Source organism: Ornithorhynchus anatinus, chromosome X3, assembly GCF_004115215.2.
Source record: "Ornithorhynchus anatinus isolate Pmale09 chromosome X3, mOrnAna1.pri.v4, whole genome shotgun sequence".
Classification (NCBI taxonomy): Eukaryota; Metazoa; Chordata; class Mammalia; order Monotremata; family Ornithorhynchidae; genus Ornithorhynchus; species Ornithorhynchus anatinus.
In genome coordinates, this window is record NC_041751.1 from 28,338,447 (window position 1) to 28,356,662 (window position 18,216).

The 18,216-nt window shown below is 45.5% G+C and overlaps 1 protein-coding gene across 2 annotated transcripts in view; it reads left to right on the plus strand.

The window, feature by feature from the left end:
• Positions 1 to 18,216, plus strand: part of FBXL17 (F-box and leucine rich repeat protein 17) — a 390,787-nt gene that overhangs the window by 354,145 nt on the left and 18,426 nt on the right. The window contains exons 8-9 of one of the 2 annotated variants that reach the window (XR_003755671.2): positions 6,889 to 7,031; positions 13,401 to 13,601. Coding sequence is in view for 1 of the 2 variants with exons in the window: in XM_029053886.2 (XP_028909719.1) it covers positions 6,889 to 7,031 (143 nt within the window). In the remaining variant the exon portion in view is untranslated. The remainder of the gene's footprint in view (positions 1 to 6,888; positions 7,032 to 13,400; positions 13,602 to 18,216) is intronic. The other variant, XM_029053886.2, reaches the window with a different exon arrangement.

Consider the following 18,216-nt stretch of genomic DNA (forward strand, 5'->3'; position numbering starts at 1 on the left):
ATTACTGAAAGAAATCTATGCCCATTAACAAAGGTATAGTTAGTTAAAATGAAATGGTTGAATGAAAAAGAAGAAACCCATTACCTGATATTTCTTTGTGGAATAATTGATTTCTTTTGAGAGCACAAGTATTTAGATAACTAAGAAATTTTAAATTCTAATTCTTAACTTTTCAAGGCTTCTACCACTAAGGATAAATTGGATTTGCTAACCCAATACTAGGTTGTTTGTAAGGGTCTGTATAAATATTTATGGCATTATAGTTTTTTAGGTCCTGTCAATCAGAGTCTATATTTTAAAGACATCTCTCTACGGACCTGAAAAGTAGGTGGTTAAATGCAATACTTGTTGCATATGCAGTGAGTAGATGATGGAATGAGGTAAATGGCACCGCTAGCATTTCATAAAGTTCTTTTCAGGTAATCTGAGCTGAATCTCCTTACCCCGGCCCATACTGCAGCAGAGTTTATCACAGGTTATTTCAGTAAAATAATCTCCTAAATTAAAATCCACCTACTTTTCTACTGTTAAATTGATGGAAGCAGAGATGATATTTAAGAGCCACCATTAGTTGCCCATCCACCTCTGCCTCAAACAGAAAGTCTTTACCGTCGGCTTTAAAGTGCTCAATCAGCTTGCCCCCTCTTACCGTACCTCGCTGATCTCCTACTACAACCCAGTCAGTACACTTTACTCCTCTAATGACCAATTTACACTCTGTACCTTTATCTCATCTCTATCGCCTCTGATCCCTTGGACCCACCCGCCCTCTGGCCTGGAACTCCTTCCCGTTTTATGTACGCGACAGACCACCACTCTCTCCACCTTCAAAGCCTAATTAAAATCACACCTCCCCCAAGAGGCTTTCCCTGATTAAGGCCTCTTTTCCCTCACTCCTTCTCCTTCTGCGTCACACATGTACTTGGATCTGTCCCCTTTAAGCACCTATGTTCATAACTGTAATTTTCTCCCCCGCTAGACTGGAAGCTTCTTGTGGACAGTCAATCAATTGTATTGAGTGCTTATTGTATGCAGAGCACTGAACGCTGTGTCTACCAACTCTGTTGCGCTGTACTCTGTGAAGAGTACTCCGCACATAGTGAGTGGTCAATAAATGCCATTGATTGATTTTGCTTCAAGGAGGGGCTTGGTTAAAGGATGACAGTTATACATAGGGACTTGCGAACAACAAGCCAGATCTGGCCCCATGATAAACCATTCCCTGGACAAAATCTGAACCCTTAGAAGCCCCATTAACTTGTTCACCTTTCTAGGGTGACAGTAAATCACTGCTCTAGTGCAACAGCAAGCTAATGATTAAGATAGTATTGTTACTAATGGTAATGTTACTAATGTGATTAATAGTAATGTTAAGCACTTACTATATGTCAAACACTGTTCTAAGTGCTCAAGTGGAAAGAGCACAGCCCTGGGAATCAGAGGACCTGGAGTCGAGCCCTGGTTCTGTAAATAGGGTAGTGCTTGCTGGGGCATAAATTGCGAAGGTTTCTAACCGAAGTACCTTCTAGGGCATTCTGTGAGGCGGGCAGACCCAACAGCGATCTTGAAAAATCTCTGGTTAATGGAAGTAGAAGTATTGTGGCTTAGTGGATGGTGCATGGGCCTGGGTGTCAGAAGGCCTTGGGTTTTAATCCCGGCTCTGCCACATGTCTGCTGTGTGACTTTGGGCAAGTCACTTCACTTCTCTGGGCCGCATCTGTAAAATGGGGATTAAGAGTGTGATCCCCATGCGGGACAAGGACTTTACCCAACCTGATTATCATGTATCTACCCCAGTGCTTAGAACAGTGCCTGTCACACAGTAAGCACTTTTAACAAATGCCATAATAAAAAGAGTGAACGAGGACAGAGGGACTTTCAAGACAAATGCCTGTTGGATTATGGTGCTGTCGTGCAGCGTCAGCACTATGCTGCATTTTGCTTCAGCCGAGGATGGGTCCTTATGTGTAAACAACCTTCCCATGTGTAAACATACAACGAATACAACATCTGGGGGATCGACAGAGCCGATATGTAAGGAGGAGGAGAGAACTGGGGGAGAGCCTTTGAGCCGATTATTAAGGAGCGGATTAATTAGGTTGAAATGATTTTTGATGAAAGCCAGATCATGGGGATACGATCCCAGAATCAGGTTCCTTCCCCTTCTCTTCCAGAGACCACGAGAACAGGGAAAGGGTGTGGAGGGAGAATTGTAGGCTCCCAGTCTCCCAGAATTCTAAGCCAGCTGCACTGCCGGTGGGACCTAAACTGAGTACGACTAAGCTTGCTCTAGCTCACACTGAAATCCAGGTATATAAAGTGAACACGAGCATCTGGGAGCCAGGACCAGAGTTATGTACTCACCAAATTATAGACAGATTCTGAGGAAGTTAAATAAAGATCGCCATTACCTTCAGAAGACTGACAGCCTGGCACTTATCTTCATTTTGGAGTGTGCGACCCAACCGTATGGCTTTGTGACTAAGGCCAATCGCAGAAAGCACATCTGGCTTCTCAAGTAGTTTCATTAGCATCCCCAGTGAAGCACACTTGAATATCAAATGTCAAGACTAGATTGCCAGCAGTCAAGTTCTGGAACCCAGTCAATCAGTCAACCGGTATCGAGACAGTGCTCACTGCAGCCCAGCTCTTGCGTTTGGGGCATGGGTTGAGAATGGTGGATAGCCAGATGCCTAAGATTTAAGCTGCGGTATGGCAAACAGAGACGGTAAGCAGATGTTTTAAAGACCCAGTGAAGCACAGTCTCAAATAATGTTCTACAACAGTAAATTGCAAGGAGATAACATCAGCAGACAGGCCAGCGTAGCACACAGCCTTGGATCAGAGGCTTGGATCAGCCTTGAGCAGGGGCTCTGGGAAGACCATTATATCAAGGGGAAGACCATTATATCAAGAGGCAGACTTTCAAATGCAGCAGGGTGCAGTGAGGAATGGTTTGTCTGCCACATCCTCAAATGCAGAGAAGACCTTTATCTCAATAGCATCATATTCCAACACAAACCTCTATGCAGAGAGGAGGAGGCATGTGAGTAAATGTGGAAGCCATTAAGAAAGTTTTCTTGACAGGATTGGGGCAGGGCATTTGAGAGGGAGGATCCCCCACTCTCCTAGAGTTTCTATTTTGTTTTGATATTTTGTCAGAGTTCAACAGGAGCCGTCAAGAGTCTCGCTTTAAGGGTATCAGCTGTGTGACATAGTGTTAGGAAGGCATTTTTTTCATTCTGAATACAGAATGGCACAATTGGAAAAAAGGGTATCATCAGGGCAATTTGATCTTCCATCAGGCATTCATTTTTACCAAAATCCAAAACACCACTATCAAAAGCCAGAGTACTAGTTCTAATTTAGGGGGGCTACTTCTCAATATGTCACTCGACTGATTTTATGTTTGAAATTCATGTAAACTTAAGTATTTCTCTATCCTCCAAATAAACTCAGCTTTTCTCTTTTGCGGGTACAAGAGAGGAAAGAAAGGACTATTTTTCCGTGTACTCTTGAATCCATTTAAAAGGCGTGCTTTTTGGTTTAATACATTCTTTTCATGAACTCCATTATTTTGGTGCTTCATTATCTTTGGGAAGAAGTGTGCAACTTATAAATAATGCTCACATTTCAGTTTTAAAATGTAGTAGAGGGCCCTCTGCTTCGAAAGGTCAAATGCTTGAGCAGACTAATGCGGGGATCCATTTGTTAGACAATGCTTTCATGTTTCTGCTCTGACTTGATAAGAACAGATATTTAATACTAATACCTCTTAATAATGCTGCCCCGCATCCAGTGTTCACTTACATATTTTAATCATGATTGGGCAATCATTCATTTTTATTTGATTCTTGGAAAGCAAAGGGATTTAGATAAAGCTGACAGTCAAAAGCAAACTTCATACTCTCTGAACCTTTTAAAACCAAATGTGCATTTGAACAGTTTCCTTTAAACTTATTTGGTTTCCTGAGTTTGCTTTGCTTTTGATTTGTTGTTGTTGTTGTTTTTGTTGTTGTTTTGTATTTTCCCAGAGCACAAAAGGGAGGTTTCTCTCACCAGCACCTTACTTGAAATTACATAGAAAGTTGTCTGGTGTTCACCAAAAGGTGTTTTGCTATTCTTCAGCCAAATCACATTAAAACTGTATTTGAACCTGTCTTCTTTTCAACTCAAAACAAATAAAAAAAGAAAGAAAATGAAGTTAAATTGATCAGCATGGAATTTGGTTCCAGTATTACCAAATATATTACTAATGTTGCATTTTATTTTGTAAAACAAAAGAGTTGAGATGAGAAATAAAAGAAATGCTGGCCCTATATTATAGACCATTTACATGTGCATACATTTTAGTTCTGTAAATGTGCAGTTAATGTATTCGGGATTAGTATCTGAAATTTAACTCATTTCTTGGCCAGTTCTATTTGAGGTATATCAGGTTTAGGAGGGTGTTTGTGTGTGTTTGTGTGTGTGTGTGTGTTGGAGAGGAGGGCAGTTGTTTTAAGTATACTGTCTTCTGTCACTATTTGTTTCTTTGAATCCTTTGGACTTCTACAAAGAAGTGCACTTTTGACACTTCTGTATTCATAACAGTGCCAAAAAACATCTTAGCTCATGGCTTTGATCCAGATGTCACATGAAAGATATTAATCCTGTTGTTGACATTTCTACCTTAATTCTTCAGAGCATTAGGGCATTTCCTTAGATTTTACGATAGGTAAAAATCCCATGACAGCAGAATTACACATTGGAGGGAAAGTGCAAAGATGAATATGAGGATGAGTAAGTGCATAAATAGTGGATGCCAGTGCAAAAGTGCTGAGGCAGTGGTTGGCAGGCTATGACCCAGGGAAAGAAGAAGAATTAAATCAACTTGGATCAGCCAAGAACTCTGGTCATCCAAGTTATTCTGGACCCTCAGCCAGTTTATGTTAGGATCTCTACTAGGGAGATGTACAGGGGGATGGAAAACACATTGAGCAAACTTCAGGTTTACATTCTTTTAAGTTAAATAGTTGAAGCTAGTGGGATTGGATTTTTTGAAGAAGAAGAAGAAGAAGAATGAATCTGGCTGGTGTGTGCTGCCAGGTACAAGAATAAAGAAGAAGCATGGCCTAGTGGCTAGAGCACGGGCCTGGGAGTCAGAAGGACCTGGGTTCCAATCCCAGCTCTGCCGCTTGTCTGCTGGGTGACCTTGGGCAAGTCATGTCACTTCTCTGGGCCTCAGGGCTACTGTGTGGGACAGGGACTATGTCCAACCTGATTAACCTGTATCTACCCCAGCACTCAATACGGTGTCTGACACATAGTAAGTGCTTAACAAATACCATTAAAAAAAAGCAAAACAAAAAATATCATACAAGAACCACCCCACCATCATTCACCAGTCTGAGAAGGAAGCAGGACTGCAACTCTCTGCACTGTAAACTCCTTGTGGGCAGGGAACGTGTCTACTAACTCTGCTGTGTTATTCTTTCACAAGTGCTTAGTTCAGTGCTCTGTGTACACTAAGCGCTAAATAAATACCATCGATGAACTGATTGACCCCTGGCTCGTCCACTCATTAGAATCAGGGAACCATTGCAGGTTAGGCTGCTGCTGACAGGAGACACATGCTGGGGCTGCACGGGCATTAAGCTACTTCAGCCCGGCATGGCATGAGCTGGGTTTGTAAGCATGCCTCCTAGAGTACCCGGTCCCTGTCTGCAGCAGCATGAGCAAGATGGGGAAAATCAACCTACAGCCGGTTAGTCATGTACTGCAAAAATCACCTGCCTTGACTTCACACCATTAATTCAACCGTAGGGAAGAATATGGACACTTTTCTGAATCTATCCTTACCCCCTTTCAGGCAACTAGGAACTATTCAGTGCAGCTGGTGAGAGAATATACCAAATGAAACCATAAAGGTTAACGAAGCTCAGAAAATGCAAGCAGGTCACCCCTAGCCACTCAGCGGGATCCGGTCTGACTGTGCTATCTAGGAGTGTGGAAATGTCATAACATTCACTGTGCTTTGATGTGAGGGTGGCTTATTGAATTGAAGAACCGTTGGAGGTGTTTATTCATAAAATAATTTGCTCTCAACTTATTGTAGCTTGAGGGTGTGATTATCTTTTATTCCTCAGTTCATTTAAAGATGAATGTATCAGATCAAAAGATCAGTAAAAGGATATATCTGAGTTAAACATTCACTAATTGGTGATTGCAAGCATATAATGTTTTCTCAAGCAGGGTGATAGATCATAGAGCTTTATGTTGATAATAAGTAGTGCACATCATAGATCTGGGGATAAGCTTCTGTGTTTTAAAGATTGGCAAAACTGTGGAGTTCAAGAAGACTTAAGATACTGTCATCGTTTTGAAACCACAGCATTCATTTTGTGTGTTTATACAATGGAGGACTTCTGATAACGTGCAGGAAATTCACCATGAGCAAATGTATTTCCTGTCACTTGAATACAACATGGTACCTATTAAATCCAACAGTATATAGAATGTATTCTTAATTCCTACAGGGGAAATGTAGGATATCCTAAGGAGGACTAATGTGGAAAATGTTATATTCTTTTACATTTTACAAGATAGGAGCAGATGGAAAGAATTACGCCAATTGGTAGAGAAAGGAGTAAGCAATATGACACACCTCTAAAGACTGTTTAAAACAAGTTTTCCTAAGGAAACTCTGGAAATTATTCAAGTTAGATTTGTCTACTTTGGACTTTGGTGTAGGGGGAGCGTGAGGGTTTGGAAGTTCATTTGGATTTATTTTTGCCCCCTATCCGGGTAATCAAAATGGTGGTAAAAGGCAGGGAAGAAGATTTGAGCCTTGAGTTTCCAGAATTAATGTGTCTACTTTCTTTCTCTCTCCTTTTTAACTCTATGCAGCTCTGATAGCCATCGGGCGATACAGCACGACCATAGAGACTGTTGATGTCGGCTGGTGCAAAGAAATCACCGATCAGGGAGCCATGCTGATTGCCCAAAGCAGCAAATCCCTACGCTATTTAGGGTTGATGAGATGTGATAAGGTAGGAGGTCTCTCTGAGTACTGTGTTGGTTTGGGGTGAAGGTAATCTGGTTAAACATGTACATCTTGCTGTGATTTATCTCTAATGGCCATTGAAGACCACGATGGCAAAATGTCAGGTAACCAAAATTAACTTGCAAGCACTGTTGTGTTCCGTGGTCTTAAAAGCTCAATTTAGGTTAGGGAAAAAAAAAAAGTTGGGGGGGGGGGGGTGGCGAAGCTCACACCAGGAGCTTTTTAATTGAACGAGATTTTAATGATTATGGCCTGACCCCACCAGGCTTTAATAGGTAGGAGCATGGACTTTGGAGCCGAGGTTCTCTCTCAAAGGTGGGTATAGGTGTTGTCAGCTCATCAATTAGGTAATCCCTTCCGGGTATCTTTTCCTCTCTGCTGCCTCCCTCCCTTATGGGGGGGTGTGGGAAGGGTCTGGAAAGAGCGACTGCTTGGCATGCTTTTCCAAGATGCTCTGTCACCTGGCCTGTCCCTGAACCCCCGGGATTCAGTGTTCTACCTCAAGCCACTGCTCTGCTCCAGGCATGGGAAGCAGGCAAGTCCTTTTGGCTCGGGGCAGGGCCAAAGAGTTTGGCTGGTAGTGGCCCTTTTAGCCGCTTTCCACACCAGAGGTGAAAGGCACGTTGGCTGCCTTCCTGGTTGTGGACTGCAGCAGAGCATGGGGAGAATATGTGCGTGTTCCCTGCCCACTCCTTTTTCCGCTTTTGTTCCTCTTTTCCTTCCTACTTCCTGCCCACCCACCTCAGGGAGGAGGAAATGGAGATATTTTCAGGACCAGAGGACACCCTCAAGATAGGAGCTGCAGTTGGTAATTTTTTATACAGGCCCTGTCCCTTGCCAGGAGGTAAGAGTTAAGAATGGAGGCTCTCGGGGAAGGGAGGGAAAGCTTCCCAACCTGGGAACTGGAAGGCAAGCCACTTGAGACAGGGACCCTCCTGTCCTTCTCTCCCTCCTCCTTCTCTTTCTTCTCCTCCCCCATTCCAGTTGGGAAAAAAAAAAAGTAGTAAAGGGGAAGAATCCTTTTTTCTTATGAGCACCTCTTGGTAAGCTGTACTGGCCTGTTTAGCTCACCAAGGGCTACAGGCTAATCCCCAGTACTCCGGCCACCTCCTCCTACCATAGGCACCAGGACGCAAACAGGTCATTCTCCCACCAATAAGTGCCTATCACGTACCGCCTGGTTCTACAAAGACCAGGCAGAATAGTATAGGCATTATGTGGACTACCCCACGCTCCTGGAGTCCAGTGCATCGGGGAACCTCCGATGAGGTAAGCTGTTCTGCCCCAACCACAGCACCAGTTGATCCCCTCCTGGCCAGAGCCACGACCTCTTCCCCTCCACCACAGATAACTGCAGCTGTGGGCATTCCTGTGCAGGCACACTCCACCCATTGCGAGCCCTTCTCAACGAGCTGTTCAACTGGATAGCAGTTCAGCTGACCCCTGGACCTGCTACTCCCCACTCTGTCAAACAGAAGTGACATCAACGCATGAGAAATCTCTGCGTGCTCTGGGTCTTCAGGCTGGTAAAGGCACAGAGCAGACACCTCACCTTCCAGGACAATTCCTGTTCATCCTCCTTGTCAGAGGTTACATTGTATCTTGTACCCCAGGGCTTAGGACAGTGCCTGGTACATAGTAAGCGCTTAACAGATACCATAAAAAAAGAACAGTGAATCGGAGGAGGAAGAGAGCACCATTATTTCTTCCTCCCGCTTGGATGGTGACCAAAATCTCAGAAATGTCACACCTCACAAGGATTTGGAAAAGCAAGAGGTTGATGGCCTCAAGATTTAATGACTCCTGAAGAAGACTACTGGGTAGAGGCGGACTTTACTCAATTCCTGAAAAAAAGCCCCAAGGCCGATGGACTCGTCAGTGCTGCAGTAGGGTGGAAGCAGAGGCCCCGCTGAAAATGCCTAAGTGCAGATGCTGGATCAGCCCATCTAACAAGTACACCCTACCATGACCATAGCTTCTTCACTTTCTCTGCCCAATTCCAATGCAAACCATGACTGGGGTAAAATGAAGAACTTACCTAATGACATGTCACCCTTGGTCCAGTCGCCCATGGAAAATTATTTGAATCCAGGAGTCTTCCAAGTCCAGCAAGCATCCTGGTGGCCACATGACTTGAGAAGAATCATGAGTCCTACAGGGAACTCGCCTCCCTCCCCAAATGATCAGACCACTGTGGAAGACAAGGCAACACAAAAGGAACATCTCTTCCATCCAGAATGCTGACCATCCTTCAAGATGTCCCGAGCAGGAAGGTCAGTCCAAGTATGTACTGTGTCCCATGTTCATTCTCGGTCATTCCCAATGTGAAGGTTGGTGAAAAACAAGAGACCTCATAGGAACTAAAACGTGATCAAAGCCCCATTAAACAGCTATTGGAAGACACATGAACCCTATCACTCCAGAGTTGATCACAACCAAACCAAAGATGGTCTTTCAGCCAGGTCCAGAAGTGAAAGAAAAATGTTTAACGCACACTAATCTTGCCAGCAAAACCACCCCAGAACGGGCAGGACCTCAAGGGTTCATAAGGGAATGGGCACGCGAAAAGATCGGCCACGGGATTCATTCATTCATTCAGTCATATTTTTTGAGCACTTACTGCGTGCAGGGCACTGTATTGAGCGCTTGGAAGAGTATAGTACAGGAGAATTAGCAGCCACGGCCTCTGCCCGTAACGAGCCCTTACAGTCTAGAGTCATCACCTAAAATTCGCCACAAACTGCCTGATGTGTCATGTCATTTAGTAACGGCTGAAACAACACTACAGATAGTGAGGATCCCACTTCGGGAAAACACCTTAGACTCAGTTTCTAGAAAACAAAGACTCTTAATTGCGCATCTTCCTAGTTCCCGAAAAGTGAGGCAGTGGAAAACCACACTGGCCCTCAGGAAGATCAGTGTTTTAGCTAAGAGAAAAGGTCCAAAGTAGTCTGTTTGCAGAAAATATTTCACTTCAGATGACCAAAGATTTGTCAATGCACTCTGGACTTGAGGATACCTAAAAATGTACACACCTGCACTCTGTTCAACCAGCCATCTGATTCCGACTGGGATGGCCTCACTCTCAGTTCAGAGCCTTGCCATTTGGGGTAACTTTAGTGCTTCAAATACTTATCAAATGTCTGAGAGCTCAAGTAGTTAGTCTCTGGATGAATCCGAGTCTTGAGTCTAATCAGTTGGCCTTTCATGCCAACCAGAGCAGCCACCCCAGAGGGGCCAATACAGAATCAAGTCATTTCTCACATGACTGGGCTTCAGACGAATCAATGAACTTAATCAGGTCCCAGCTCAATACATGCCAGATTAGTGGCATCCTTCCTAACTAATAGAAATAGAGACATCTGAAGCCCATGATGCTCCATTGTGTCATCCTGGAAAACATCAGCACGATCCTGTCTTCACTCCTTAGGCCAAATGGCAGTTACTCTTCACTTCATAGCCCTGGGAGTCAGAAGGATCTGGGTTCTAATCTTGCCTCTGCTACTTGCTGTGTGACCTCGAGCAACTCACTTCAGTTCTCTGTGCCTCAGTTCCCTCATCTGTAAAATGGGGATTAAGACTGTGAGTCCCATGTGGGACAGGGATCGTGTCCAACCTCATCAGCTTGTATCTACCCCAATGTGCTTAGAACAGTGCTTGACACATAGAAAACACTTAACAAAAGACATCATTATTATGATATCACTGGCTAGATCATCAGTTGGAGACCCTTCAGCATTTTGGAGGTCCCAGGAGCCAAAACCTTACAACTGGGTGGGGGGACACACACACTGGAGATAAAAAGACCCAAGACATCAGGCTCCCCAGAAAGAGGAGCCATTCAATACCTGTGAGTTGAAAGCTAATTGGGTTCAAGATGAATCAAGACAACCCCTTCACTCCCTCCCCCAAGTCCTCGCATTTCATGATCTATGCCTTCAGGCCACAGTGCACCGCATTAGTAGGCAGGAGGGAATTTACCATAGGACACCATGCAAAGGAGACCCTGAAAGCCTAGAAGTAGATTCTAAGAAACAGAACTTGGCTTACAAAGTCTTCGGTAAAGTTGTTCTTCGGTTCACATATGGTTTTGTATGTAGCTGCTGCCCAATGTATGGATACACTAGGTGGGCATAGCGCAAACTCCCAAGAATGGTCAGTGAGCAACAAAACAGCCAAAAACTTGTTGACTTGGAATGAGTGCCGGAAGTCCAGACCTGCCCACATAGAAGCAGCGTGGCCTAATGGATAGAGCACGGGCTTGGGAGGCAGAAGGATCTGGGTTCTAATCCTGGCTCTGCCACTTGCCTGCTGTGTGACCTTGGGCAAGTCACTTCACTTCTCTGGGCCTCAGTTACCTCATCTATAAAATGGAGATTAAGGCTGTGAGTCCCATGTGGGATATGGACTGTGTCCAACCTGAGTAGCTTATATCTACCCCAGCACTTAGTTCAGTGCCTGACACATCATAAGCGCTTAACAGAAACCATAAAAAAAACCCCAAACTTCCAACCTAGAGCTAAAGGTCACCCACACCTTCAACATTACCTGGAACTAAGAACTCAGAAGCAGCATGACAGTGGCAAGAGCATGGGCTTGGGAGTCAGAGGTCATGGGTTCTAATTCTGACTCCACCACTTATCTGTGTGACTTTGGGCAAGTAACTTGACTTCTCTATGCCTCAGTTACCTCATCTGGAAAATGGGGATTAAGACTGGGAGCCCCACATGGGGCAACCTGATTACCTTGTATCCATCCCAGCGCTTAGAACAGTGTTTGACACATAATAAGCGCTTAAAAAATACCATTCTTATTACTATTATCATCGCCTCTAACTCTCCTCATTTCACACAACTTTGCAAAGTGGCCCACCAAACAGGGACCATCTTAATCTCTTTCTGGTCTTGGACTGTGTAGTGAATTCATCTAGAGAGCTCAGTCTAGTGCCAGATGCCCTTACTCAGGATTGAGGCCAGACGAACTGCTTCCACCCCAAGAAACAAGCCCTTACTGCCTGACTCCTTAAACCGTAGCACTGAGTGGAAGAGTCTCATTAGCAGTGGCATCTGCAGTGCTCAAGTCAAGAAAGTAACCCTATATGAAAACATGAGCTAACTTGGCCCTCCTCCCCATCCAGGTGCACCCCTCTTTGTAGCCTATCCACAAGCACCTTCTTGCACTTGTGTCTCTCCACATTCAGAGCTCCGCTGATCAAGGTTCACTTGGCAGTGGTCTCCTTTTTGAGTAAAACAGGTTTCTGGGTCCATGAAAGGGCCCTAACAGGCATCTTGGGGCTCGGAGATCTTTTCACAGCCGACACAGCACTTTAAAGCAATATACTTCTGCGCTCTAAAATTTTGCCCCTGGGATAAGCGGCTCCGATAACAGTGCTAATGGTGAGACAGCTCAGGATCTCCAGGCGCTGGTGTCTGATCTGCCTCCAGCCCCCACTCTCCACTCGAAGATAGCCATCCTGCTCGTGCACCAGGCTTCTTCCCCAAAATCACAAATGAGTTCCACTAAATAAACTAGCAAATTTTCCTCCCTGTCTTCTTTCCCAGTTCACTTGGGAACAGTGGCAGGGAGGTCGGGGGGAAGAATAGGATGGCACATTCCCAACACCCAAAGAGTTCCATGCTACTACCTGGCCAGAATAACGTCAGTCAGTGATCAGTGAATTGTGTTTATTGAGTGAGGGTTTACTGTGTGTAGAGCACTGTACTAAACGCTTGGGAGAACGCCCTATAGCAGAGTCGAGAGACAAGTTCCCTGCCCACAAGGAGCGTATTCCATCAAATGAAACAACAAGGAGTGTCATTTGGCCTACGTGACAAGCTGCTTTTCACAAGGTCACAGTCTAGGGGACTCCCAGATCATACCAAATTCTGCTGCTTCAAGGCCGCTATCCGATTTGACCGGTGGAGTGACAGTTAGAGGACGGGCTGCCATTAGCCACCATCCTTCGCAACGTGCCGGTAAACTTAATGGGCCAAACAGGCCCGCTGCTGGAGCTTTTGTCAGACACTAATGCCTGAACCCAGGTCCAGATCCAAAAAGTCATCTCAGACACTGGATCCTTCAGAACCTGCTCTAGTAATGGCTTTGATTCCTCCCTTCCCCTCCGGGAAGCGCCATTAGGCTATCCAGGCCACCTAATTGATGAGCTGACGAGCCTATAACCACCTTTGAGGGAAACAGAGGTTACTTGTCTGTAACCTTGGTTCTCCAGAGGTGTGTAGTCTTGTCAGCTCATCACATCCCACCCACATACCCCTCGGGCAAAGGCCAATCTTTGTGCAGATGTGTATAATGTATATGCGCTTAACCTGTTAATTGTGTTTTTTCTGGTGTACAGCACTACCTCCCGCTTCATGCGGAAACTGCAAAGGGAAGGGCTGACCTACCCAGATACCCCTGGGGGGGAGGCAGGGCCCAAGTCTCCTAGCAGGCCAGCCCTGAAGCTTTTTGCAGCTCCGAATCCTCGAGCATACCCTGAAGTGATTACCTAATTGATGAGTTGAAGGGGCCACACACCTTTCGAGAACCAAGGTTACAGGTGAGTAGCCTCCATTTCCTGACAGTAAGTAACCTCTGTTTCCTGATAAGGCAGTGTCCAGGGTTCAGACTTTCTCCTGCCAGCTTGCAGCTGATCCTGAAGAATTTCGATCGAGCTAGCAGGAGAGAACCTAGCCAGGTGTGTGGTCCCATTTCACTGCTGCTCCTTTGTCATAGGATGAGGGAGCTGAGCTGAAAACTTCTCCAGGGGGGATGCCTTGTCGTCTTCTTTTTTCATACTTTTTTTTTTTTGGTAACGTGTTCTGCACGCAGTAGGGACTCAGTAAATATTGATGATGATGATGATGATGATGATAAAATACTAAGCATGGCTAGTTGGAGTCCGTGTGAGAGGGTGAAGCAGCAATTTTAAGTTATGAGTCCTCTTGGGCAGGAGCTTCTTTACCAAGCACCTGTAATGAGATTTTGCGATTAATCTGTATTATCTACAGCCCCCACTCTAGTTCTTTGTGGACAAAAGATCCCCACTCAGTACTGTATACTAAAAATGCAGAGGGAGGTTGGTGGTGATGAAGTTGGTAGGAAGCAGGGTGGCCTAGTGGAAAAAGCCCAGGCCTGGGAATCAGAAGAATCTGGAATCTAATCCTGGCTCTGCCACTTGTCTGCTGTGTGACCTTGGGCAAGCCACTTCACTTCTCTGGGTCTCAGTTACCTTATCTATAAAATGGGGATTAAGACTGTGAGCCCCATGTGGATCATGGATTGTGTCCCACCTGATTAGGTTGTGTCTACCCAGCACTTAGTACAGTGCCTGGCCCATGGTAAGCGCTTAACAAATATCATTAAAAAAAAAATTGGCCCTAATCTTCTGGAAACCTGACCCTTGAGAGTGCTTACCCAGATTCAGAAAAGTAGACATTTCAAAACACATATATTTCGTAATGGCGATCAGTGGCACATTCAGCAAAAGAAAATGAAACCAAGGGCATATATGAATCATTCGGTATACATCGAAACAATCATGGTTTTTCTAAGTGTTCCAGTTTTAAAGGAAGAGAAGGCGTAGACCAAGTGTTTACCAATTTATTTAGTTCATTATCCGTCACAGATTTGGTGTTCTGTATTGCTCTTGGAATACTCTGGCCAATCACGTTGGACAACCACCCTGTAGTTTAGCAGTGGGCCAAAAACTCAGGGATTTTGAGTTCCAGCCCCATCTCTGTTATGAACTTGCTTAACAAACACCAGTCTAACCTTGAACAAGACACTTTAACCTCCCTTGGTCAAAAAAGACTTATATTGAAGAGTGTCACAGCTACAAAATGCTCTAGGGATGGTAAATAATGACTTTGTTGGCAGCCTGCCATCAACTGCATCAAAATTCAGGAGCCTAGAATTTTTTAGTCCGTTAGGGATGTTAGCTTCTAGATAACTATTCATTCATTCAATAGTATTTATTGAGCGCTTACTATGTGCAGAGCACTGTATTAAGCGCTTGGGATGAACAAGTCGGCAACAGATAGAGACAGTCCCTGCCGTTTGACGGGCTTACAGTCTAATCGGGGGAGACGGACAGACAAGAACAATGGCATTAAACAGCGTCAAGGGGAAGAACATCTCGTAAAAACAATGGCAACTAAATAGAATCAAGGCGATGTACAATTCATTAACAAAATAAATAGGGTAACGAAAATATATACAGTTGAGCGGACGAGTACAGTGCTGTGGGGATGGGAAGGGAGAGGTGGAGGAGCAGAGGGAAAAGGGGAAAAAGAGGGTTTAGCTGAGGAGAGGTAAAGGGGGGATGGCAGAGGGAGTAGAGGGAGAAGAGGAGCTCAGTCTGGGAACGCCTCTTGGAGGAGGTGAGTTTTAAGTAGGGTTTTGAAGAGGGAAAGAGAATCAGTTTGGCGGAGGTGAGGAGGGAGGGCGTTCCAGGACCGCGGGAGGACGTGACCCGGGGGTCGACGGCGGGATAGGCGAGACCGAGGGACGGTGAGGAGGTGGGCGGCAGAGGAGCGGAGCGTGCAGGGTGGGCGATAGAAAGAGAGAAGGGAGGAGAGGTAGGAAGGGGCAAGGTGATGGAGAGCCTTGAAGCCTAGAGTGAGGAGTTTTTGTTTGGAGCGGAGGTTGATAGGCAACCACTGGAGTTGTTTAAGAAGGGGAGTGACATGCCCAGATCGTTTCTGCAGGAAGATGAGCCGGGCAGCGGAGTGAAGAATAGACCGGAGCGGGGCGAGAGAGGAGGAAGGGAGGTCAGAGAGAAGGCTGACACAGTAGTGTAGCCGGGATATAACGAGAGCCCGTAATAGTAAGGTAGCCGTTTGGGTGGAGAGGAAAGGGCGGATCTTGGCGATATTGTAGAGGTGAAACCGGCAGGTCTTGGTAACGGATAGGATGTGTGGGGTGAACGAGAGGGACGAGTCAAGGATGACACCGAGACTGCGGGCCTGCGGGACGGGAAGGATGGTCGTGCCATCCACGGTGATAGAGAAGTCTGGGAGCGGACCGGGTTTGGGAGGGAAGATGAGGAGCTCAGTCTTGCTCATGTTGAGTTTTAGGTGGCGGGCCGACATCCAGGTGGAGACGTCCCGGAGGCAGGAGGAGATGCGAGCCTGAAGGGAGGGGGAGAGGACAGGGGCGGAGATCTAGATCTGCGTGTCATCTGCGTAGAGATGGTAGTCAAAGCCGTGAGAGCGGATGAGTTCACCGAGGGAGTGAGTGTAAATGGAGAACAGAAGAGGGCCAAGAACTGACCCTTGAGGAACTCCAACAGTTAAAGGATGGGAGGGGGAGGAGGCTCCAGCATAGGAGACGGAGAATGATCGGCCAGAGAGGTAAGAGGAGAACCAGGAGAGGACAGAGTCCGTGAAGCCAAGGTGAGATAAGGTATGGAGGAGGAGGGGATGGTCGACAGTGTCAAAGGCAGCAGAGAGGTCAAGGAGGATCAGAATGGAGTAGGAGCCATTGGATTTGGCAAGAAGGAGGCCATAGGTGACCTTAGAGAGAGCAGTCTCGGTAGAGTGGAGGGGACGGAAGCCAGATTGGAGGGGGTCTAGGAGAGAATGGGAGTTAAGGAATTCTAGGCATCGATTGTAGACGACTCGTTCTAGGATTTTGGAAAGGAAGGGTAGTAGGGAGATAGGACGATAACTGGAGGGGGAAGTGGGGTCAAGAGCGGGTTTTTTTAGGATGGGGGAGACGTGGGCATGTTTGAAGGCAGAGGGGAAGGAGCCCTTGGAGATTGAGTGGTTAAAAATAGAAGTTAAGGAAGGGAGGAGGGCAGGGGCGATGGTTTTAAGAAGGTGAGAGGGAATGGGGTCCGAGGCGCAGGTGGAGGGGGTGGCACTTGCGAGGAGGGAGGAGATCTCCTCTGAGGATACTGCAGGGAAGGATGGGAAAGTAGGGGAGGGGGTTGTTGGGGGGGAGGGGAGAGGCGGACTAGAACTCCAGAATGTCGGTATATTCATAAAGTATTAGAATCTGCATTCATCCTGTAAAATAATGCTTTTTTATAGCATGTAGTCTTTAAATCATTTAAACAAGAATCAGGAAGCCTCTTTGGCTATCTCAGAGATTAAATGCAGAAGTCTTATAACATAAGGCTCGGCCAGATCTGCGTTTGTCTAGGTTAATAGTAGGTATGGATAGCGATATGCTGTGTTGGGATTATGACTTCCACAGGAAATATTTGGATTCTTTGACATTTCATATTGGAAGAAGATAAGGCAGGTAGGAAAAAATTCTGAAAGGATGAGAAGTTGTGAATACATGTTTAGGGGTCAGACTTCCAGTTAAATTTCCGTTTTTCTTTTAGAAATAATTATTTTAATTTCATTGCATTGTCAAGGTGATTCATTTAGCTCTTACCATCCCGGTCCCTAAAACATCCCAAAAGAAGAAGGTCTCTGTTTCTCTTGGGGACTGTTTGGGAGTTAGTGGTGAGAATTTAGGAAACAGTGGTTGAACGACTGTGTGGACTCTACTGTCTCCGTCTCCCTCAGTGTCAGAGATAGCTGAAAGTTAGATCCAGGAAGCGAATAAGGAGAAGGGGGCAAGTGGAAAGGAAAGAGAAAGAGCAGAAGCCAAGGATTAATTATGGTGTATGTTAAGCCCTTATTATGTGCCAGGTACTGTACTAAGCGCTAGAAGGGAAAATGGATGTGGGGAAGCGGAGACTCGGGACGAGGAAGAGCTTAAAAGAGCAATTATGGTGGCTCAAGAAAGAGAAAGGAAATGAGTCACTAACCATTTTTAGGCCAACCTTGATTTTCCATGATTCTCGACAGTAAGGATAGAGTGGATAATAGAAATAGAAAACCCAAAGTATCCACAGGTAACCCCGGACTCTATTTTACCAAATAATTTCACTCCTCTCACTAGTTGTGACACTGAATCGCAAAGAAGCAACAGAATGGGTTGACTGAGGTTTCCGTTCTATTTCTGCCTCCTGCTCGCCTTCTGATAAGCAGTGAAATGACCAAAAGGCAGGCCTCAGGAGAGAGAAGAAAGAAAAACAATAAGCCTGGATAACCCATAACCCTAATAATTCAATTGGCTGTACGTTATTTCTATTTTTCTCCATTTATGGTCAATTTTAATCTGATTTAAAATGTAGTTTCTAAAACGAAGTTGATATTCCCTCCCCCACCCCCACT